We start from the raw sequence: 26,251 nt of genomic DNA, 5'->3' as shown, positions 1-26,251 counted from the left end.
AAAGGAGTACAGGTGACTCCTAAGGGCCCCCGATAGTCTCCAAATTTTGCAACCAGAGTGCAAGGCAGGGAGGACCAGGGACCTGAAGACCCAGACCTTTGTCCCCCAGCTCAGATATCAACTCTCAGGCCAAGTGGTTCTACTTCCTTACTAAGTGAAAGGAGAGCACTCTTTAAGCTATCCACAGACTCAGCAAGAATAACTGCATCATTAGCAAAATCCTAGTTTCACCAATGAGTGCTCCACAACTCAGTTGAGTTACCAATTCTTCAAATATTTAAGTTAGCTGAATGGTAGGAAGGTAGCTAGTGTTTGTAGCATCCATGGAGAGATCATCAAGAAAGGTGGGTCTGCTGCAGTCTACTTCTTGTGGCAGATCGTCTCAATCAGAAGAGATGGCATCGTACTACTTGACTAGAAGATATTTGAGAAAGAAAGTATTGCTAACTGTTCAAATGTGTGTGTATGTGTGTGTGTGTGTGTGTGTGTGTGTGTGTGTGTGTGTGTGTGTGTGTGTAGCAATAGTTTGAATATTTAATATCTAGATGTTCTCATATAATTTTTATAATACAAGGGAGCAAATGAAGAAACTGGTGTTTATTAAGCTGGCCAGTATAATAAAACTTCTTAAAATCAGTCAAATGATTATAGTTATCTAGTTATTATTTAAATCAATTATTTAAGAATTGTATCATGATCAGATTTTTTACAAGTCATGTTTTGATACTTTGCATATGCTTACATTAGACAAAGTTTGATTCAAATTAAAAGCTATTTAAGAGTTAATTTACTTTGTTTTTATTAATTAAGAGACATTGTATTTAGGCAAGAAGATATATTTTAAAATGTCAAAAAAAAAAACCTAGAAAATTACATCAAATCAAAAACAAACAAATCTTACGTTTCTCATCATCAGCCAAATCTAGTAATGTTTCCAGCATCTTTATAGATTCAAAGATCAGGCTGAGCTCTGTCTCACTTTGAGGCTGTTCATTAGTAATTGAATAAAGATACTCAGTAACTTTGGGAGCTAAGGCATGGATAAATGGTGTGTAAACAACACGGTCTGTATGTTGTAGAATGGAGATAAAAGTCTGAATGCTCTTCAACTGAAGCTGAAAAACAATGGAAGAGAAATTATTTTTCATATAAAACACTATAGAGGAAATTGTAAATACTTGTTATATTTAGCTCATCTACCAACACTATTAGCTATGTACTCACACAATGATTCATGCACTGATATCAGCTAACATTTCTCAGATATATTTACGTAAACAACACAAATATAGAAGCACTGAGAAATATAAATATACACAGGACTTAGATTCTCTCAAATGCCCAAGAGGCTCTCTTGAGGTTAGCAATGGTGGAGGATGTTCTGAAAGTATTGTTTCTAGAATAAGAATTGGGTGGAGGAAGTTCAGAGAGCTATTACTCTCGCTCAGAGTGAAAGTTAGACTATATGATGCTTGTGTGAAAATGGCTGTACTCCATGGTAGTGAGACATGAGCTCTGAATGCGGAAGATGTGTAGACTAGAGAGGAATGAAGGTAGTATGCTCTGTTGGATGTGCAATATCAGTGCATATGTACGACAAAGTGAAAATTATTGAGAGAAAAGTTGGGTATAAGTGGAAGCAAATGCTGGATGCAAACGAGAAGATGATGTTGGTTTGGCCATGTGATGCTTATGAATGAGGACAGCTGCATAATGAAGCGCTGATCACTGAAAGTGGATGGTACCCACAAAAGAGGGAAAACCAGGAAGACACGGGATGGAGTGAAGAGGACTAATCTCAGGATGCTGGGCCTCATGGATGAAATGACAATGTTTGGCTATATGAAGTTCTTGAGAAGACCCACCCATGTCAGCGAAACTGAATTCTAGAAGTGCTGTGTCCCACCCACACTTAACGAGAAAATTTCTCACACACTCTACCACAACAAACCAAACTAAATCTCTTCTCTTCTCTTCCTCACATTTCCACTCATGTACTAGGCTTACCTCCCACTCCCCAATCCTGTCCTCTTGGCCCTGTACCACTGTATCATTGCTTTCCACTAGCTTCCGACCTGTGTGTTCCACCCACACCCTATCTCACTGAATCATTGCGTATGCCCTGCACTTCACCACCATCTCTATCCTGCTGTTTCCCATTCTCCCTCTCCTTCTCCTGCACTTTCCTCAGGTTGTGTAACCCTGTATTTCCTTTGCAGCAGTGCACTTGCTTCTGTCTTCATTCCTGATCTCTCTCTCTTTTCGGCCGGGTAACTTTGTACCTCCCCTACAGCAAGACACCTGTTTCTGTCTCTCTGCCTCACTATGACCTTTCATCATCTGACACAAGATCACCTCCTCCAATGCCCCCTCCCCTCTCAAAAGAGGTTTTTGGTCGTCTTGCAAGTACTTGATGACCCTGTCAGTGCGGGTGCCACTTAAAAGCACCCAGTCCACACTGTAAAGTGGCTGGCATTTGGAAGGGCATCCAGCTGTAAAAACTTTGCCAAAACTGACCTTGCTTGTGCCACATAAAAAGCACTAAGTCCACTCTGCTTAGTGGTTGGTATTAGGAAGGGCATCCAGCTGATTAAAATCCTACCAAAACAGTTACAGAAGTCTGGTGCAGGCTTCTGTCAAGCCAGCTCTTGTCAAACCGTTCCACCCATGCCAGCATGGAAGGTGGATGTTAAATGATGATGAGGATGAACTTCAATTAACTATGTATCTGAGATGTGAATCCAGCTATAAAAAATAGTTGGGTTAAATACATTGGGTTAAAAAACTTTTGAATGGAAAAAGGTGGAAAGTCACCTGTGGAATCTGAACAATGGACTTATTGTATTCTTGACAATTGTGATAAAGTAACAACTGAGTGATTTTCAACGATATACATTAGATGCTTTAACCTTACCAACAAAGAAAGTAAGCTTGTTTACATTTAGAATGTAAATATAGAAGCATCGAGAAATTTGTAAATAAGTCTTCTATGAGCTATTATTTATAAATGGATTCACATTTGAGATACATTTCTTTCACATATGATATTAAAATGTTACATCATTTTCATTGTGAATATTCAATAAACTCCAGTGTAAGATATCATTAATATAAATAGATCACACAATAGAATAAATTTCATGCAAAGAGAGAGTTGTCTAAGAAGGAAATAAAAAGAATGACAGTAGACATAGCAGACAGAAGGTATTGTCAGTGAGCATACAAACATGCACAAATATAAACATGTGTGTGTGTGTGTGTGTGTGTGTGTATATATATATAGTTTGCCGCTTGTTTATATTTGTGTATGTGTTTGTATGCTCACTGACATTACCTTCTTATGTCTGCTACCATTCTTTCTATTTTCTTCTCAGACATGTGTTACTTTTCTCTCTCTCTCTCTGTCACACACACACACACAAAATTTACACCAAACAAACATATATAGCAAGCACATACACGAAGAGAAGCATATATAGCAAACATATACAAAAGTATAATCATGTACAGCAAATAAATATATATAAATATATATATATATTGAAAAAAAGTCGTCAGAATTTTGGAATAACTTCTTTCATTTATTTTATACATATATTAATGCTTTCGTTCGTCTTTCGAACTTGTATGTATATATATATATATATATATATATATATATATAAAATTTATATAAGGGTATTACTATATAGTAATGCCTCACGCTTAGAGGGACTAAATAAGTCAAAACTACCAAAAAATAAGCACATATTTACTGAAAGCGAGGGAATGCAACTTTCAAAAAATGAACCTCCTAAAAACATTTAACTTAACGGCAAACCACTGGTTTCATAATTAATGCAGCAATGTAGTAAGCTGCATCTTTTATTCATCAGTGCACGTATGGTCGAGACATAAAAAAATCAACAAAAATCAACATACCCCGATATACCCAACAAAGTACGATGACTTCTGTTCATCCTTATATATCCGTGAAAGAGGCTGGCTTTATCCAGTTGCATCTCGGTAACACGTGCTTTTACAGAATAATATTATTCTATATTATTCTGTAAAAGCACGTGTTACCGAGATGCAACTGGATAAAGCCAGCCTCTTTCACGGATATATAAGGATGAACAGAAGTCATCGTACTTTGTTGGGTACATCGGGGTATGTTGATTTTTGTTTATTTTTTATGTGTCTCGACCATACGTGCACTGATGAATAAAAGATGCAGCTTACTACATTGCTGCATTAATTATGAAATCAGTGGTTTGCTGTTAAGTTAAATGTTTTTAGGAGGTTAATTTTTTGAAAGTTGCATTCCCTCGTTTTCGGTAAATATGTGCTTATTTTTTGGTAGTTTTGACTTATTTAGTCCCTCTAAGCGTGAGGCATTACTATATAGTAATGCCCTTATATAAATTATATATATTTATGGAAAAAAACGATGGGTTTTTTTCACGCTGACTACTTGATAAATTCTTATAAAGATTTTATCCTATATTATATTATATTATATTATATATATATATATATATATATGAATTGTAAATGCAAAAAATAAAAACAAAAACACAAAGGATTCTGCGGTACACGTGTTTCAAGCTTTATATCAGTGTATAATTGACAATACAAAGCTATCTTCAGCCGCAAAAGTATTTCTCTCCCAAGAAATTATATCACATCGGCGTTAAAGGAGGAAGAAAGGTGAGATGTAAGGGGTAAGGTTCCTTTTGGTATTTTGCATTGTACTATACCTCGTAGAATTCTCCATTTACACATAATTTCCTCGGAGTACCGAGGAAATTATGTGTAATTGGAGAATTCTACGAGGTATAGTACAATGTATAGTACAGGTGCTTACAATTGTCAAGTATTGCCTCTAACATTTACTTTACCTATATATATATATATATATATATATATATATATACACACACACACACACATATAAATATATAACATTGTGTATGTAAACAATGCAAATATAATTACACAATCTTATACAGATGCATTTCCAATGAAATGTATGAACAAGGAATGGACTTTGCAAGCTACATTACAAGCTAACCATCGAGCAGGGTAGTAACTCCCAAAAACAACTACTTTGCAGTAGTTGTTAGTGAGAGATTTATATGATTGCATGAATGTAATCAGTTATTCTGGAAACAATATTGATTTACAAACAGAACAAAATTTCAAATTAGCCAGTTTCAAATTCGGCTTAAATTTTGTCTCTTAAAATATCTAGATCTCCAAAGGCTTTCAACATACTTTACTGAAATTCATAGCAGCTAAAACTCACAATTTCTGATTTATACAAAGCCCTTCTTTAAAATGACAATAATTGCAGATATATATATAAGGCTTTAAAACATTAGTGATAGTAACTCTAACAGCAAAAGTTAAATTAATGCTGAAGTGTTCACCTTGGAAACTTTAGTCAATAAGACATTTTAAGGACTGTGCCACTAACAGTGACACTGTAACTCAGTAATTCTATATTATTGTCATCAATCCTTTTTATTTATCTATTTTGGTTACCTTTTTTAGTCAAGGAGGAAGATATCTTGTTAACTAGAGACCTGGTCAAAATGCTCACAACAGATTGGACTCCCTAAAGTCACTCAAGACACCAGATAATAGTATTACACAGTGATGAGCTCCATCTACTATGCAGGTAGGCAATGGTAGTATTTGAAATCAGAATACAGAGCGCTGGAACAACACACTGCATCCAGTCTAGAATTCTTAGAGTTCTACTAATCCACTGCCCCTGATTGGTGCTTTTTTATTAATCTCAAAAAGATGAAAAATAATGCAGAATCAAAATAAACACCACAAAGTATTCTATCCAAGGTTATTATGAGTACTAATGTGCCACCTGTATTATTATTAATTTATCAATATCTTTCCTTGATAGTATATTTCTTTCTTTCTTTATTGCCCACGGGAGGCTATATATTATATCAACAGAATAGCTAATTTAAAAAAAAATCTTTATCCTTAGTCAATTCCTGTGACAATGAATTTCTTAGAGAATCTCATTTAACTGTTCAATTTATGTCTCATTTTTTATGCCCATTTTAATTGTTGGCTATTAAAAGTTTTCAACAAAATTTTATCTGACCAACAACCATTCATTCCTGTTATATGAGGGTGGGCTGAAAAGCTCATAGGCTGACTATGAACTGTGAAATCTTGCACATATTAATTTCAGTACCCCTTATTAATAATTGCATTGTTCCTTTCCAGGTAAACTGATATGTGAATGTTCAAAGAAGATTTCAAAAGTAACTAGAAGTGACTTCTCTTGAAAATCGACAAATTTTGCATAAAGATGTTATGTAAAAGGATTTAGCTCTACAAGGATATTCATGCTGATATGGTTGCTACATTAGGGGATGATGCTCTAGCTTCATCAACAGTGCCAAAGTGGACAGGTGAATTTAGGAGGGGAAGGGAGAGTCCTGAAGTCGAACCAGCATCTGGACATCTTGCAACTGCTACCACTGAGGAAAACATTGATCATGTTCACCACATGGTGGATGACAGATGATTGACTATACATCAAATAGCTATGGCTATTAGCATATTCCATGAAAGAGTTGAGAATATTCTGCACAATGAACTTGGCATGATGAAGGTTTCTGCTCAGTGGCTGCCACGTCTTCTGACACTAAATCAGAAGTGCACCAGGCTGATCAAAACATGGGAGAATCTGACGCTGCTTGAAGCAGATCCAACTGGTTTTCTTTGTTTCCTAACCCAGCATGGGTGTTGGGGTCATCACTTTGAGCCAAAAACAAAGAGAAGATACATGCAATAAAAACACTTCTCACCAGTGTGCCAAAGAAGGCCAAGGTTGTTTCATCTGCAGGGAAGGTGATGGCCTCAGTTTTTTGGGATGCAAAGGCATTGTGTTTATTGACTATTTTCAAAAGAGCTACACCATCAATGGAGAGTACTATATCAACTTGCTGAGGCAATCATGAAAGGCTATCAAGATGAAATGCTTAGGAAAATTAATGAAAGGAGTCAAGGAGTCTTGCTTCATTAGGACAATGCTCCAGCATACAAGTCTTTGCTTTCAATGGCTGCTATGCATGACTGTGGCTTTGAACTGGTTGATCACCCTTCCTATTCTTCTGATTTGGTCCCATCTGACTATCATCTGTTCCCAAACATGAAGAAACATTTGACTGGGAAGCAGTATCACAGTCATGATGATGTCATACATGCAGTTAACCTTTTTTTGACCAACAGTATGAAAGCTTCTTCACCAATGAGATCCAAGCACTGCAACAGTGATAGAAGTATACTGCAAGGAGGGCTATGTTGAAAATAAACCTCATTTGGTCGCATCCTATGAGTATCTTGGTCAATCTATGAACTTTTCAGCCGACCCTTGTATAACACAGCCAATGCTATCCTAGACAGGCCAATTTCAATATGTGGATCATACAGTTTTTCCTCCAGTTATTGTGTGAAGCTTGTGTTTTCATGTTTCATATTTCCCTGAACATTATATCAGAACATTAGAACTGCATAGGAAGACAGAGAAAAAAATGCTTACATCCACATTTTTAGAATCCCAAGCTTCTTTGAAAATTTCTAATGAAGGGTTCATCAAATTTGGTACAGCTGTTACTTCTTTTGGACTGGACATGGCAAACACAGCCAGAGTTAGAATAAGAGTACTTTCATCAAGACCAGGTTTGTCGTCTCCTAGAACAAAGAACAAGATATGTTAAAACACTAATGAGAAAAAGTGCAGATGTATTAAAGAACGACTCTAAGAAATGGTTCTCTATCAGTCATGTATAGTTGTATGTAGACATGCATCGTCAGTGATATAATTTAACTAGTATGAAATTAAAATGAAGTTTAAGAGAACAGTTATTTGTTTTTCCAAACTTGAGCTGCAATCCATGATACAATACTAAACTGCTTTATGAAGGAAATGTTAAAAAGGGAAACATAGTTTACCTGGTTGAGAAAAATCTAATATAGTTGCTAAAGAACTCTGTAGCATTTTTAACCAGTCATTAGACACAGTATCTTCTTTGTTAAACTGAGAAGAGCATAGTGTTTTCAAACACTGCAGGCATGATGTGACAATGGCTGGTGATTTCCGTTCAGCTGATCTAGCAGCAGTTTCACGCAAAACACTGGTAATCAGATACAAAATTGTGGGAAGAATAGTCACTGATCCTGGATTGTTAAAGAGAAAGTAAAAAGAAAAGAATGATAGTTCAAAATTAAAATTTTTCTAAGTCACTTGTAACGGAAGTAAAATCATCATCATCATCATCATCGTTTAACGTCCGCTTTCCATGCTAGCATGGGTTGGACGATTTGACTGAGGACTGGTGAAACCGGATGGCAACACCAGGCTCCAGTCCGATTTGGCAGAGTTTCTACAGCTGGATGCCCTTCCTAACGCCAACCACTCAGAGAGTGTAGTGGGTGCTTTTACGTGTCACCCGCACGAAAACGGCCACGCTCGAAATGGTGTCTTTTATGTGCCACCCGCACAAGCCAGTCCAGGGGCACTGGCAACGATCTCGCTCGAAAATCCTACAGGAGCCAGCCAGGCGGTACTGGCAACGGCCACGCTCAAAATGGTGCATCTCATGTGCCACCCGCACAAGAACCAGTCCAGGGGCACTGGCAACGATCTTACTTGGCTTGCCGGGTCTTCTCACGCACAGCCCATTTCCAAAGGTCTCGGTCCGTAGTCATCGCCTCGGTGAGGCCCAATGTACGAAGGTCTTGCCTCACCACCTCAGCCCAGGTCTTCCTGGGCCTACCTCTTCCACGGGTTCCCTCAACTGTTAGGGTGTGGCACTTTTTCACGCAGCTATCCTCCTCCATTCTCACCACATGTCCATACCAGCGCAATCGTCTCTCTTGCACGCCACAACTGATGCTTCTAATGTTCAGCTTTTCTCTCAAGATACTTACACTCTGACGGGTATTCACATTGACATTACACATCCAACGGAGCATACTGCTAAAACACTTCAGACAAATGGTTTACCTGCAGGAGAACACAAGTTTGGTAATTCTGCCATGACCAATACTACGGATGAAATTAACTGACAGGCTTCATCAGTCATCTTGGTAAGGTGGGTTGGAACTTGAAAGCCAGTATTAGCAGCAGTAGGGTTAAGGGCTGGAATCTGGCGCACAAGAACACACAGACAAACTTCTAAGGTAGCATATACTACAGACTTTCCTTTAATAATTTCACCACTTTCTCCTCCTTCTCCTATCACATAGTTGCTGTCAATGGTATCCATTGATTCAGTACTACCATCTTTGCTTGGTGTTTGCACACTATTTTCTATAAAAAAAAAAAAAAAAAAGTTTAAATGATTTTTCTGAAAATAGGATTAATTGGATTAGAACTACTTTCAAAAAGTAAGCTGCAATTATATACAGAAAGCCCATTAATAAAAAAGGTTTAAAGAAAAATGTAGAGTACAAGACTAAATATAGATATGTTATATATGTCCTAACCTCTGTCACTACCTAAATCCTATCCTAAATTTCATTATGCTTCCATGGGTGACTGAGTTTCCTCCAGAACAGCATGTCAATGGTCATGATCTTTTATCTCATTTATCACATGCAACATGTTGAAATCAGTCTTCACCACTTCAACCTAAATCTTTCTCAGCCTCTGCTCTTCCATGAATTCCGATTATTTTGAGTGTATACCACTTCTTTAAACAGCTGCCACCATTCATATGCATCAGATATCTATATCAATGCAGTCATCTCTCTAGCATACCATATCTACTTCTTTCATTCAGTTTTTCTTTGAGCTTATTTGTGTTGTTATTCAGGTACATATAACATTAGACAACCAGAGGAGAATCCTTGCTCCATTTCTTTCTAGTTTTCACAAGTCTTCTACATTCAGAGTCCATGCCTTGTTACCATGTGTTGTCCAGGATGTAGGGGTGAAATTGTGAACTTCATACATATGAATGTATACATATACATCCCCCATTATCTCCCATCCCTATTAACATCCTTCACTTTATCTCTCTTTCAAAATCTTAAACATGTAGCTGTTATCATTGCTTCTGTTGCACTGCTTCCACCAGCACTGTCACACTTCCTTTACTTCCTCCTCTACTACTATTTCACCCGTCACTGTCTGTCCCATCATTCACCAACACTCTGGTCATTCTGTCATTGCTCTCTCTTCTATTTACCCTCTTGGTCACACTGCCTTGAACAAAGGTTACATCGTAGTGTAAAGAGAAGTTTTTAATCCTGTGTTGAGTGTAACACAAACTCACTGTAGCTGGTACCATTAAATGCATACAATATCTCAAAGTGGTTGGTGATCAAATAGAGGCAACATGGGGTCAAGAGGCTCCTTTAAAATACACCCAGTAAAGTGGCTGATGTTAGGAAGAGCATCCAATCATAAAAAGAAAATTAAATGTATGAACCATCTAATCTATGCAAGCATGAGAGATGGATGTTAAAATATGATGATGAGCAAGATATGGACCTCTGACCAATTTAAGAGGACAGTAACTGTTGATAAAAATTCAGACATCCAGCCCCATGATAGCCAGTTCAGCCCTTGCCAGCTTGGAAAGTAGAAGACAGTGATGGTGATGCACAGAGAGAGAACCCATAGAGTTTATACAAGTGATAAGTTTGGAACTAGCAGTTCAGTGTTTAATGCACTCAAATTGACTAAACTTGAAAAAAAAAATCCTAGTAATTATTGGGGGAATAACTTGTGACAAACTACTGTTATGCTCAAGGAAAATTTGTACTTTACAAAATACTATGAGAACTAGCGATACCTTCCTTCCCTAACAACTCAGTCTGGTGAGGTCAGATATATATAATAGAAAACGTTTAACATAGGATTTTTTAAAAATTCCCCAAAGATGAAAAGAATTCAGTTAAAAAACTAACAGTTTAATTTCTTACCTTTAGTTTTTCTCCCTTCACTATCAAGATTCTCATGGCTAGCTTTAATTACTTGTTTTACAACTTCCATGACCAGTAAATGTGTCTGAACATTTTCTCTTGTAAGTAGAATTCTAGAACAAGAAAACATATGATTGAAAAATTATTTGAAGAATAGGTTCAAGCAGGTTACAGAAGAGCCTAAAAAAGAACTATATACACTTAAGGTTCTCAAATGGAGATAGAAAGGAACAAACAATTCATAAAAGTTATCAAAGAGTATTTTTCCATTCAAGCACATCTAATAATACAAATAATTCGACCAGGCATTCATTTAATAATTAATTAATTAAACTGGCTACAACTCTTACACATTACTTATGTCATCATAATTTTATACATAAGCTATGTAAAAAGTTTTCTATTCTGGAAAACAATTGGATTTTTTGAATATCATTGAAGTTTTAAGGCAGTTACCTGTGCATCACATTAAGCAGTTCCTTAGCCAGAATCATGTCTTCTCCAATTTGTTTTCTTGGCCATCTCGTATCCAATAGAATATGCAAAGCTCGCAAACAAGTATTAACAGTTTCCTCAGAAAGCAAAGATGTTGGACAGCAAAGAGACTCCATGCAAATTCCTATAAAAACAAATATTATAGATAAAAATTTATTAAATTTCATCTCTATACTATATTTCAAACTTTGTTTATATATTTTCCCCTTGACAGATGGAATCACTTAAATATATGGTGAATTGAATTGAAATTAGTCAAATGCTTAAATAATGGTTTGTGGCCCAACCAATGTACATTATGTAACATTCCTATCTTTCAATTCAAACCTGAGACAAAACATTACATCAACCCTTCAACAGGAGCTTTTTTAATCTTAAATCCATTTCTTATAACATTTAAGTATTTTAAAATTATATATTAAGAATAAGATTGAAAATTATTTCATAAGGAGACTGGAGAAAGACATTTCTTAATTAAAAAAACACTGCAGCATTTTATCTATCCCTCTTTGCCTTCACTGTCTGTAGTTGATTTTTAGAAAATAACTATGTCTAATTTTTAGACATTTTTGTTTTGACCAGAGTTTTGCTATTGTTCAAAACTTTCCATGATTTTACTGAAACATTTTCTAAAGCATCAACTTCAGTGGTCTGTTAACTGTGTACTTCCAACAAGAATTTTGAGATTTCTTTACATGTCAGAATGAAGTTGGGCCATTGGAGTTATTGCTGTCCTCATTATAATAGTGTTCTCTAATATATAATGTTATGTGGTAAACTCTCTTGATTTTCTGGATAAGACTAAAATGAAGATTTACTGGAGAAGGGGTGTAGAGCTGTGGATAGCTGTATTGAATTTAGAAATGTTGGTTCACACTGATTTTAAAATCTGGATCTTAAATATTCATTGCAAGATTTTACAGAAAATTTGACAATAAATTTTATAGTTTATTTTACTAAGGCTTTGCTGGAGTACTACCTTTGTAAGGAAGTTTTTAATACTTATTTACAAAATAAATAAGAAATTATACAATCAATAATAACAATGAAAACTGTTTTATATTTTAATAGGTAAAGGTATGACTATGTGGTTAAGATGTTTGCTTCCTGACCATGTGGTTTTGAGTTTTGTTCCACTGTATGCACCTTGGGCATATAGCTCTGGGATGATCAAAGCCTTGTGAGTGGATCTGGAAGACAAAAACTGAAAGGAATTTGTCGTATGTGAATGTGTTTGTTTCTCCTTAACTTGACATCACATGACAGTTGTAAATGAGTGTCACTGTCATACAAGCAATGCCATTCATTTCCAATATTCTGAGAAAACATGTTTGGCCATGAGGAAATACTACTGTGCTTGAAAACAGGTGAAGGTTGCAACAGGAGGGACATTTAGCTATAGAAAATCAACCTTGATAAATCCCATCCAACCCCAAAAAAGCTTGTGAAAAAAATCAATATTAAAATGATGATTTTACAGGCAAAATATTTATCATCACCATCATCACCAAGAGCAGCAGCACAATCATTTTTAATTACTTCTTGAGTAATCCTCATGTGAAAATGCATTGTTATTTCAGTTTTGAATATTAATATTAAATAAGCAAAATAAGAATGTAAATACACACCCAATATTAAATATAATCTATCAGCATTGACTTCTTCTGGTTTCATATTGGCTGGCATTGTTGAAGCCAGTGGGACATTTTTGGCTGATTTGTTACTTTCGCCACCAAATTCACGGTTGACACTTAAAAAGCCAGCTTCATTTAACCAAATTGACAGAGCATAAAGAATTGGGGGCCATGACTTTTTGTAATGTATACGAGATGAATCCATGGTTTCTGCTTGGTAGAATGTACCACCTTCTGGAGGAAGTTGGCTGGAATATTCTAAAATAAAAACAAAAATAAACTGGTAGTAATAGATCAATTAGCTGAAAACTTAAACTGATAAGTAATGGGAAACAATGCCAGTATTCCTCTACTACTTCTCTGAAAGTGAATAGCATTTGTACTAAAATAATCAGAACTTAAAACAAGTAGCTCAACAGAATGTTATTTTATAACAATTTTATATCATTTTTGTTTTAAATATGAAATTCTTAGTCTTTTGATTTAAATAGGAAGTTTATTTTTAAAAGCAATAGAGAAATCACTGTTTTTTAAATCATAAAAAACTTTTTAAAAGTTTACCTGGTGGTAAAGAGAGTAATGCATAATCTTTCAAAGCTGACATCCAGTGCTCACTTAAGTTTGATAACTCTGGTTGCACCAAACTGAGTAGGCTCTCAACAGGAAAATCTTGCACATCTAGCTCCTCAGATTTCAAACTGGCATTAACACCTGCCTTTTCTTTGTCACGTTTTACAGCAACAATATAAACCTAGAAATAAGTAAAGAATTTAACATTTAATTTAATATAAAATATACAATAGAATAATTCAATTATTTTGTTCCTAGTACATGTCATCCAAACAATTCTTAATTTTCATACTTCACTTTTTAAAATAACCTTTTCAACAGAATACTAAAGAGAAAACTAAAATAAAATAAATTTTCTTGTGGAAACAATAATCAACACCAATGAAAGATGTATATCCATAAAGAAACAGAACTTTCTAAAAGCAAAAAAAAAAAAATTCTTTATTTAAAATATAATCAGGTTTGTCTCCTTCAGGATAGCTACCATCCTCCTAGTGATACATCACTACAATACTTTAGGAATATGTCCTGAATATGTTTGCAGGGATAGCATGCAATTCTCAAAGAATATTTTCTTCAGTTTCTTATGTTGTCCGAAATTGGTCTCCTTTCAGGGTGAATTTCAACTTTGAGAAACTAATAAAAGGTTACCAGAGCCAAATCCAGTGACCAGGGCTGCTGAGAGTACATCAATTACATGCTTTGCCAAAAATTCATAGATAAGGTGTGTTGTCATAGCTCAGCATCCTGGTTTTGTCTGTGCATGCCTTAAGCCTCTTTCTTTGCATTGCTTTTGTCAAACATCTCAGAATATCAATCAAAACTTTATATTAATCACATCATGTGGAACAATCTGTTGATGACACACTTCACATTTGAACAACTGCAACATGCCATATATATATATATATATATATATATATATATATACTTACTTAGAAATGGATGTGTGGTGTTCAATCAAATAATAATTATATATATAGATATATATATTATTTATATTATTATTTGATTGAACACCATGCATCCATTTCCAAGTAAGTTTATCATAATATTTTTGATGCGATTCTACTCTATATTGTTCTCTTCCCCTATTGTTTTCTCTCTCATCCTCTCTAATTCCTTCTTTTTCTCCCTCTCTCTATCTCTCCTTTACTCTCTCTCATTGCTCACACGTGACCACTGTCCATCTTTCTTTTCCTCATGTGATCATCGTTCTTTTCCTTCAGGGCTGTTGTAAAGACTGCACATATCCTATCTATCTCTCTCTTCTATCTTTTCTCTTGTCAAAGAAAATATTTCTCCAACGTTCACTATTTTACCTTCATCTGGTCTAACGATCCTCCATGTTTGTTTTCATTCGGTTTCCTCGTAGGTCTCCACTGTCCTGTCTTTGTCACCAGCTTTGACCCTCTGCAAATCCCAAATTTTATTTTGGCTTTTGTGGGAGCAACTGCCTTCAAAGACTCATATTGTCGTTCAATGATTGAAATGAGGAGTAGATGGACAGCCGACAACTGATGAAGGGTCATTCTTTATGTTACTTGTCCTGTTTTCCATTTGTTTCTTTTGCTTGTGTATTCCATTTATATATTTTATATATATATATTATAACTATATATATAATATAACTATATATTATAACTATATATATAATATAACTATATATATATATATATTATAACTATATATATATAATATAACTATATATATATAATATAACTATATATATAATATATATATATATATATATATATATCAATGATTATCCAAGTCACCCTGACTGCCTCTGTGTCTCAACATAGCAGTGCACCCATGTTTTGTCACCTGTAATGACACTCTATAGAAAGATGTTATCAACATTATAAGAAAAAGCTCTAGCTTCCATTTCCTTTTTGCTCCTTTGTTAGCAGACATGGTACAAATTTTGTAACAAGACAATGTATTGTTTTCCGAATTTACAATCATTTTTAGTGGATGTTCATCCTGTTTTGAAATGCTGACACTACACATGGCTTAAACAGGTCCCTCTATTGTGATCCAATTGAGACAGCACAAAGGTTTTTTCCAACTCTAAAATAAAATTTCACAGAAACACATGACAAATGACTAACAAACCTCTAAATGTAAAATAAACATATGCTTTCTCTAGCATATGTAGATTAATGATTATGTGATGTGGCATGTTGATCTCATTTTATTATCATTGAGTTCTAATTTTAAAGAGCTCGATTTTGCCTTTCACCCATTCAGGGTCATTAAAATAAATATCAGCCAAGCACTGGGGTCAATGTAAATGACTAGCTACTGCCCACAAAATTTCAGGCCTTTTGCCTATAGAGGAAAGAATTATTATTAGTATATTTGTTTATTTAGTTTGAGAAAGAGAAGTAGTGCTCATAGATAATACAGAGACTAATGGACTTGGAAGTTTCAGCTAGTTCAATTAATGTACAGTTTGCAGTTCAATAATTAGGATTTCAAAAGGATGTACTTTTTGGGAGATATAATTAACAACACAAATTGTATATTGTGGGGAACAAAGTAGTACAAGGGAAGGAAGAGATAAGAAGAGAGGTTCACAGGCAGCAAGTTCAGATATTAATGTAGCAACAAAAGAAATATTTCATACTAGCAGAAATACCCGGCTTTGCCTGGGTTAAAGAGAATAATGAAATCTAAAAACGCCGTCTAGACTACGCAACCCTCAACTGTTAGTAGCTACGATACCATATTTCTACATTAATAACTCTCCAATCCATGCCAGCATGGAACATAGGCATTAAGTGGAATGCCAGTCTCTCATCTAGGAGGGCCTTGAAATCAATGTTACCAACTGGGGACTATGTGTGTCGTAGTGATAATAAAAAGACTCAAAGGAGGTCTGCAACGAAATAATTTTACTCAACACTTTGCAAGTGAATCAGTGGAGGCAAAGATGCATCTCATTTACTTGACAATTTATGCACCACATTGCAGAAATCACAATGAAAGTATATCTGAAAGGGTAGTCTTACACTGTTGTACCGTTGAATTACAAATAATGCTCATCTGTTATGTTCGGGTTAAAATTTCATCAACATCAAAAATATATGAATTTTTATGAGAGTTATGGCCGTTATACATAGAATATAATTTCCAAATTTCATAAAGATCCGTTCAGTACTTTTGACGTAGTTTTGGATAAGAAAACAAATGACTAATGTGTGTGTTTGTGTGCATGTGTTTGTGTGTGATGGGTGTATATATGTATAGATATCTGTATGCATGTATATATATGTATATATGTGTACATATTACATGTACATCTATATATATATATACATCTACACATGTGTATACATATACATGTATGCATATAGATCTATATCTATATATATATATCTATGCATATACGTGTACATATACATGTATATGTATACATATACATCTCTTTCTCTCTCTGAAAGTATCGAAATGTGATTGTTTCAGTTAGTGGAATAACGTGTACATATACATCTATATGTATACATATACATCTCTCTCTCTCTCTGAAAGTATCTGTCATTACAGTATCGAAATGTGATTGTTTCAGTTAGTAGAATAGTTTCATTTTTAAAGTGAAAGTATTTGACATGAGTGTTTTTGTTTCACTTTTGACACGTAATACTTAAATAGTGGAGGAGATATTATGTTGCTGTGGGCTCGAACTCTGGAAGAAGTTAAAATTTTTTTTGACTAAAACACAACTGGAACCCTAAGTAAGGCATCTGTAAAATTTGAATGAAATTGGTTGCGTAGTTCTCGAGTTTTAGGGATTCACACAGACAGACAGACAGACAGACAGACAGACAGACACACATTCTCATTTTTATATATATAGATTTACTGGTGTGCCGTTTGTATCAACTGGTGTACAAGTTAATGTAAAATGTTGGTAAAAAAAGATTCATTAGTCAGGTGGGCAGATCAACTCTACTTTAGTACTAGTGGGGAGTATATTTGAACTTTGATTAGATGTTATTCTTCAAAGTTGAAGAACTTCTTAAACCTGAAGAGGAAACCAACGTTTGTAGGGAGTGTGTGAAATTAAACAGAAATGGTAGAAAAAGAGAAATGGTAAAGTGATAGCTTACTTCAGCCCAAGCTTTAAGAACAGACAATTTTTCCATTGTTGATGCACTTTCATTATAGAGCAAGGGAGTAAATTTGCCAGTTTTTAGTTTGGCAAGTGAGGATACAAGTAGCTGATGAACACGTCTTAAATCATTCAAATCCCGTGCCACACCGCTGCCAATCCAAGTACTGCACACCTGTAAAAAGGAAAACACAGGTAAACATTAAATTACATGGAAGTATACATTTTTTGTAATGAGAATCACATTATTCAAAAAAAAATTTTAAAGATAAATACAGATAAATAAAAGATAAAAACAGATTTTCATTAAAAAAAAATCACTTTAAATATTTCCAATAATTTCTCAGTGAGTAGCAGCAAAAATGTGATATATTAACCTTTCAATAAATTGTGGGACAAAAATACTAAAACAAGTTACAGAAAAATTGAAGCAGATTCTGAATAAAAACCAGTCAGTAAGTTGTGACTAAAGCTTTTTCAGTACATTATGATACAGAAGCTTTTTCAATAATTTGTAATCCAATTGTGATAGCACAAAAGTCTTTCAATAAGTCAAGACAGAAATAATTTAATTAGAAAAATACTAACCCTACCATCTACCCAGTTGTAGTGTTAAAAAGATGAAAAGAGATACTGTGGAACACCTGTGGAGATGGTATGGTAATTAAAATAACTTCAGTACTCGAATCGTACATTAATCAATCATCAATCATGGAATGATGAATGACAAAAACTGAACTTGCCAGGATTTGAGTTCTTAACAAAAGGAGATTGAACTAACTACTACAAAACATTAAGTTGAAGATTCCATTGATTCTGTAATAAAAACAAGAATATTACCTCACAAGCAGCAGCTGTCACATCAGAAGGTGTTTCAGGAGAGAACGCTGGACGTAAAGCAGCACCAACCTATAACAACAGTAACACAGTGATAGTACATAAACAATATTAAAGTATCATATCAATTACATACAAACGCATAATGAGCAAACAATAGTCCTTGTATTGTTGTTCAACCAACTAAAAATAGCAACCATGTCTCCCTAAAATCACAGCCTTTTGTTAAAAAAACAGAAGGTATGTGGTGGATGATGCAGTCCTGTGGCATTCTGCTTTGATACCCTGCCCCCTCCCCACCTGAATAATCAAAACTGAAGTGTGCTTTATCTGAGACAGTGGCCCTATACTTGTAAGCAAAAGAACAGAGCACTTTTGAATTATATATATATATATATATGATGTATATACATAATATATATATATGATGTACTAGCTTAAAAGCTGTCTGATAGGGCTCTTCATTAGGCATTGGGCCCAACAATGACACTTCACGCATTGAGTACATATCAAATTTTATTAAACTTGATCAATATTTTCAAGCAATGAACAATGTTCTTATTGCAAAGGTGCATGATAAACAACAGTACCACCACAATCGCCGCCACATCTGCCATATACACACCATGCAAACTTCTGATGCCACCACCATCAATACCTTTGACTTCACCACCTTCCCCTCCATCACCACTGTCTTTCACATCACTTACTCTCACTTCATCCTTCACCCCCTCGGCTATCACCACCACCGCCTCTATCACAACTACAGCTCATACTATTACTATCACCCCATTACCATCACAAAAAGGCTAAATGTATGTGTTTGTTCAGTATGTTACTTCAGCCTTTTAGTTCAGTGGTCAGTCCCTCTTTCTCTCTCTCTTATTATTACCCCCACTCCACCATCAACACTACTACTTTTAATAAAAACATCAACTCTCCCTAAATTTCTTTGTCTCACTTTCTCTTTCTCTCTCTGTCTTCGCCATCACAAAACATTAACATAAACTTGTAAAAAATTGCTTACAGTATATTGGCAGTTATGAGAAGTCACATTCATTTCAATGTACCTCCTTCCTCAGTATACATAACCCACACGTTTGTTGTCTTACATTATTTAATGACAATTTAAAAAAACAATTTTTTAATTATCTAAATGAAAAATTCTTGTAGAAAGATGAAAGGAACATTAAATATTTGTCTGCCTGTCAGCTATCTGCAATGAATGAACAAAAAAACCACTGCTGCAGAGCATCACTGATGGCTGATCACAGTTACACAAGAAAAAAAAATCACAGCCAAAATTACAGGTTTTACATCCTGCATAGCATTTTCTTGAGCAAAATATAAACAGCTATCTAGTTGATCTGAAAGAAGTTAAAACTGAAATATGCTACTTCCATAACATTATATATTTATGATAAATATATGGTTTCAGAGTTTATTCCAGCACAATGTTACAATATTGTATTCACATTCACAGACTCATACATTTTCTCCTACAAAATATACTTTAAAATAAGGGTGTGTCTTATACCCCAGCAAATATGGTATATCTGTCTGTCTATCAATCTATATATATACATACATATATGTGTGTGTGTGTGTGTGTGTGTGTATGTGTGTGTATATAAATCTAATTTTCATACTCATCAATAGAGGTAACATCTATGATACCTCATTACTTATATCTTCAAATATCTGTTGTAGCCATTAGTTTTGGTTATATATCTGACATAACTCACATCTCTTTCTCACACAGATAAAAATATGAATCTCCTAGCTTCAATTTTCCTGCTATATTATTTCTCAAGTTCTTTGTATTATGGCTTTTACTTCCTGCACTGAAGAGGATGTTGATATGTAATTAATTTAATTTAATCATGAATTTACATTATAATTATTATTATATCTCCTTATGAAACGATCGTCTGTAAGAATTAAACTTCTTATATATTTTAACAACCTGTCTCCTCCATTTTGAAATAAATTGATGAGTTTTATGGAACTTCATTCCATAAATTCACCATATTATATATATATATATATATATATATATATATATATCATTCAACCCTGGTAGTGGTTGAATATATTCTTAAGTCCGCCATTTCGTTAATCGCAACAGCTTCCAAGCTTCACCACTAATTTAGTTCTCAACTAAATTGCAAACTGTTAATAGTGTTAAAGAGGACACCTCCTCAGCTACACTTTGGCATAAATAGTTTGAGATTTGGTTCAGTAGAAAAAAAGTTACATCAAAATATGTCAGACCTCAAGTGGGCAGTAAGGCAGATATTCATCTTCAATTAACATAAATTTTTTAATTTTAAATAAAAAGTATACTTTTCTTAGGCTTAAATGATAGAAAAATGCATGAGGAATTCAGAATCGTTAGTCGCAATGAACAAAAATCAGTAGAAAAACGGTTATAAAGTAAAATGTTATGAAATTTTATGTCAGTAAGTAAAGAAGTAAAAAGTAACGCTTTAGCAATAAGAGCACCCACTACACTCTCTGAGTGGTTGGCGTTAGGAAGAGCATCCAGCTGTAGAAACTCTGCCAAATTAGATTGGAGCCTGGTGTTGCCATCCGGTTTCACCAGTCCTCAGTCAAATCGTCCAACCCATGCTAGCATGGAAAGCGGACGTTAAACGACGATGATGATGAATAACAAATATATTTCTAAAATGAATGTTTACTTTCTAAGGCGGTGAGCAGGCAGAAACGTTAGTGTGCCGGGCAAAATGCTTAGCAGTATTTCATCTGACTTTACGTTTCGAGTTCAAATTTCACTGAGGTCGACTTTGACATACAGATTATTTAATTAATTTTTTTTCTATCTGAACACATTCAAACCTCCGATACTGGTAGAATGTGTCACATAAAACAGGGTTACTCTTAACATTTTTGACAAAATTTTGTATTTTAGAAGCAGTATTTCGTCTGTATTTACATTCTGAGTTCAAATGCTGCTGAGGTCGACTTTGCCTTTCAACCATTTCCGATCTATTCAATTAGATGTACAGATTATCTAATTAATTTTTTTTTAACTAAACACTTTCAAACTTCCGATACTGGTAGAATGTGTCACATAGAACAGGGTTTACTCTTAACGTTTTTGACAAAAGTTTGACTTACTCTCTAACTTCTGGCAATGATATATATATATATACATATTACATATATGTGTAAAAAAATCTCATCATGCTATTGAACCAATGAAAGAGCCTCTACCTGATCGCTTGACATGCTAAAAATAGCAGCCAAAGTATCCCCCTACCTAAATCACACGCCCATTGTATATAATGTCCTAGATTATCCCTAAAAAGACAGTTTGCTGAAGGCTGGAATGTCTTTGATGACAGGTTTGCAGTATCAAGGTTGATTTGAGGCTAAATTACAACATTATGGTAAATTTCTATATTAACACCTAAGAAAAAAAAAAAAAAAAAATTCGATTTTTTGCTCAGAATCAAGTACCCTGATCTCCTAATATGCTACAAATCCCTTATTTTAGTTCAGAAAAAATGAGATCCCCCAATCCCAGAATCATTGGAAATTTTTTTTTCGTTGAATGAATGCCTGTAACCTCCTAATATTGCAAAATTAGGTTACTTAAGGTGAACCTGCTAACTGATGGTTTTGGAGTCTTGTTTATAACTTTTGGTGAGCCATGGTGCAACCAACAACATGATAAAAATCCCTGCCATTAATTTGGTGTGGATGGATAATATCAAATAATTCAATCACAACATATCTTTAAATTAAACATGAAAAAAAATGAAATATCATCATTTACATGGAAAAATTGAAATATTATCTTTCAGTATTTTATAAGGTGAAATCTTAAATTATTGACACATCATTAATTATCTTATAACAGCAATGCCTGGAAAAATCATGGATTACATTGAAAAATGCTAGCATGAAAAGTACAGGACAAGTTACTACACCTGTAAAAGTATAGGACAAGCTATTACTTCTAGTAAAGTAAAGAATAAGAAACTTTTTACTTAAAATATTGCAGCTAAAATTAAAATTTGAATATTAAAACTTATTTTATTATAGTTTACAAATAACACTATACTTATTTAAGTAGAATTTGCTACCTTAAATACAGAATTTACTACCTTAAATACAGAATTTACTACCTTAAATACAGAATTTACTACCTTAAATACAGAATTTACTACCTTAAATACAGAATTTACTACCTTAAATACAGAATTTACTACCTTAAATACAGAAAAAAATGACTAATTAGACAATCTTACAAATTAGCTGAACAGTTTTGTACAATAAATTTAAAAGATGAGAACTGTAAAGAGAGATAAATTAGAAGAACTGGCATTCTTTGCTGCAATGTTTTAAGTAAAAAGTTTCTTATTCTTTACTTTACTAGAAGTAATAGCTTGTCCTATACTTTTACAGGTGTAATAACTTGTCTTGTACTTTTACAGGTGTAATAACTTGTCTTGTACTTTTCCAGGTTTATAATCTTAAGAATATTACTTTTCATGCTCGCATTTTTCCAAGTAATATATATTTATTAGATAATGAACAAAAACAAGAATAAGACAAAATGAGAGGAATGAAGTTTAACAAAGGTATTAGTATAAAACTTGAAAGAAAGAGGAAGAGTGTTTAATGTTTTGGACAGTAAACCTTCATCAGAAAAATAAAAAAGAAAAAAAGGGGAAAAAAATAGGAGGAAAGCTGGTAGGAAAGGTAGAAAGTAAGAAAGAAAAATGATTTAGAAGTGGGAATGCAGTCCTATGCAAAGGAGTTGGGAAGAAAGGATGAGATGGTGTGGTGTGCGCATGTATGGGCAGTTATCTTTGTATAGAGTTGGGCATAGGGAGAGATGTATATGTGGTGTGAAGGGCAGTAGGGAAGATATTATTGTATGGGATGGGGAGCAAAAGTCATATTCTGTCATAGAGATCAGTTACCAGACAGATGTGAATGTTTCATCAAAAGTTAGTGAAAGGGAGAACATCTATAGAGAAGTAATGAGAAACTTTCAGTTAAAACATTCCATGACTCCTATGTTTGAGATAACTGGAATGAACATGTGCACACATTTGCATGTGCATGTGGTGCATGCACACACGTAAAAAAAAAACTGTAAAACACATACACACTGATCCCATGAGTGCAAGCTTATCCACACACACATATCCACAAATCCCTATTGACACTTTGTTAGTAACCAGCTCAAATTCTGTGAAGGAAAGTCTTAAATTTTGAAGAAAAATACACACACATAGAGAGTAATACAATGTAGGTAATCCTTTAGTAGATTTTGTTTGCAATGTATAATTTTGTCACAACTCTCAGAGTCTTGCCAAAAAGTCATTAAATGACTAGACATTTTGATGTGTAAATGCTAAAAACTTGGACAAGTGTTTATAATATGTGAAGACTATTTGACAATGACTGATGTATAATGACTATTTTCTTTTCCTCTGAAAAAATTCATTTAAAACGCTGTATAATAGATTATGTTGAAGACTCCTACAGAATGCCATTTGGCACATTTACCAAAGAGAAGAGAGGTGTAGACATGTCTAGGATTATATTCTTATTAATAATTCCAAAAGTATATGTGCATCAATTTTACTTTTCTTTAAAATAATATTTGAAGAAATTACCTGAGCTTGGAATTGTTCAAGGATCACATGTCCAGGAAATTCTGGCTCGGGCACATCAGCAAATCTCAATATAATATCCTGAAAATTTAAGAAGATTTTTTCTATTAATGAAATTAATATAGCAAAAGTTCTTGTTTGATACTAACAAAGATAATTAAACTATAGGTTAATATTACTGAAGTGTATTCAGGTAAATTTTATCACAAAATATAGAAAAGATTAATAAAAAGCCTATTCTGGAAACAATGATAATAATGTAGAAACAGTTAAAAAAATGTTCCTTGAATTACAAAATAGAATTATAGTTGGTTATATAGGAAAATTATATAATAAGATATGGAATAAATAGATTTTATTAATCCATAGAGAAATCTTGATATAACTGGTTAATATTATATTACACAACATTATATATTATGCGTAAATATCCTGCTGAAGTTGTCATATGTTTAGTGGCTTGAAACAAAATATGTGCTGAGTGAATTCTGAAGTTGTGGAGATTTGGGGGCCATTTAGAGTGTGAAACATATTAGGAAATGGTGTAGGAATATACAATAGGAATAACCAACGGAAAAGTGAGTGTACATTATGTGAATACCAGTGGACATACAGTGAGTGTATGTGAATGGTAGAGACCATTGTAGTAGCAATTAAAAAGATACAATGAGAGTCACAGCATTCACATCTAGAATGATATTGCTACTTCACATACTGACATCTGTATCCAACCCTCCTAGGAAATAGATAGTTTCATACCAATACTTACTCATTCATGTAGTCATCCATAATATGTCTGCCCTCAATTCCCACATTAACAATTTACACTCAGTCTTTCCTTTGCAGAATATCAGTCCTTAGGAATTCCTCCCTTGCCCATGTTTTTTCTGGCAGCCATCAACTGGCAATTACTCATTACTACAAAAGCAAGCTCCTTCCTCATGACCAAACCAATAAACAATAAGTTTAATAAAGAGCCCATACTGTCAAAAGCATTAACTTGACATTAGATTCTGAAATTTTCAAAGTTCAGTTTCTATTAAATATTAATATAGAAATAAATACTGAAGGATGACCTTGAGATGCTGAACCTTTCAGATGAGATGACAAAAGACTGAAATAACTGGCACCTTGCTGTACTCAAGACTCATACCCCATAGCAGAAGTTTTAAGGCCACTCCCACACTGCTGAAGAGGATTGCCTGCAAGAGTCCTATACCAGTGCTATAAAAAAAAAAACGCTCATGCCAGTGCCACATAAAAGTGCTCGTGCAATGCCATGTTAAAAGTACCCAGCACACTGTAAAAGGCTTCCAGCCATAGAAACCAATCCAAATCAGACTAGAACCTGGTGCAGCTCTCCAGTTTGCCAGCTTTGGTAAAACCATCCATTCCATGCTAGCATGGAAAATGGACATCAAATGATGATGATGATGATTTATGATTAATATAGAAATAAACATGGTGTAAATAGTTACCTGAAGAGCAGCTAGACCAGCTAGCCTTAACTGATTACTGTCTGAGGTTGCTGCCATGAAAGCCATTCTCACAAGTTCTGAGAGATGTAATACTAAATAATTACCTACAGATATGAAAAGAAAGCAAATAGATGCATCTTTTTAGTTACAAACATAAATCAAAACAAGATTTTACTAATAGTGTCCATAATGAAATTATATTTGTATCAAATGTTTCACAAACTACAGTAAAACTTACTTTTTCCAGTCTGCTCACGAAATTCTCTTGCTTTCACCAAATCAAACTGACCATCCTGTCCTTCACATGTTGAAATGATTTTTCTAAGACAGTCTGTAGCAAAAACTCTGGTGGGCCATCTAGAAATCAAGACATTTACATCTTTAAAATTGATTAACAGTATGTCTGCTTCACAGAAAGATGCTTGTATAAATCTCCAACAATAAACTCTCATTTGCAGACTTCTGTTTTTGAGATGAATGCTAAATTATTTTGACTTTCAATCCCCAAATGTTATG

At 34.2% G+C, this 26,251-nt stretch overlaps 1 protein-coding gene across 1 annotated transcript in view; it reads right to left on the bottom strand.

Moving 5' to 3' along the window:
* Positions 1-26,251, bottom strand: part of LOC106876982 (HEAT repeat-containing protein 5B) — a 100,793-nt gene that overhangs the window by 8,307 nt on the left and 66,235 nt on the right. The window contains exons 17-29 of the mRNA XM_089360604.1: positions 25,974-26,092; positions 25,736-25,839; positions 24,261-24,338; positions 18,607-18,675; positions 17,765-17,941; positions 13,641-13,830; positions 13,074-13,337; positions 11,407-11,569; positions 10,951-11,063; positions 9,026-9,331; positions 7,972-8,196; positions 7,559-7,710; positions 902-1,115 (exon numbers count right to left, since the gene is read on the bottom strand). Of these exons, the coding sequence (XP_089216730.1) occupies positions 902-1,115; positions 7,559-7,710; positions 7,972-8,196; positions 9,026-9,331; positions 10,951-11,063; positions 11,407-11,569; positions 13,074-13,337; positions 13,641-13,830; positions 17,765-17,941; positions 18,607-18,675; positions 24,261-24,338; positions 25,736-25,839; positions 25,974-26,092 (2,174 nt within the window). The remainder of the gene's footprint in view (positions 1-901; positions 1,116-7,558; positions 7,711-7,971; positions 8,197-9,025; positions 9,332-10,950; positions 11,064-11,406; positions 11,570-13,073; positions 13,338-13,640; positions 13,831-17,764; positions 17,942-18,606; positions 18,676-24,260; positions 24,339-25,735; positions 25,840-25,973; positions 26,093-26,251) is intronic.

This window comes from Octopus bimaculoides, chromosome 11, assembly GCF_046866305.1.
Source record: "Octopus bimaculoides isolate indiv1 chromosome 11, ASM4686630v1, whole genome shotgun sequence".
NCBI lineage: Eukaryota > Metazoa > Mollusca > Cephalopoda > Octopoda > Octopodidae > Octopus > Octopus bimaculoides.
The sequence above is the reverse complement of the archived record's forward strand: the minus strand, read 5'-3'. Positions and strand labels throughout refer to the sequence as shown.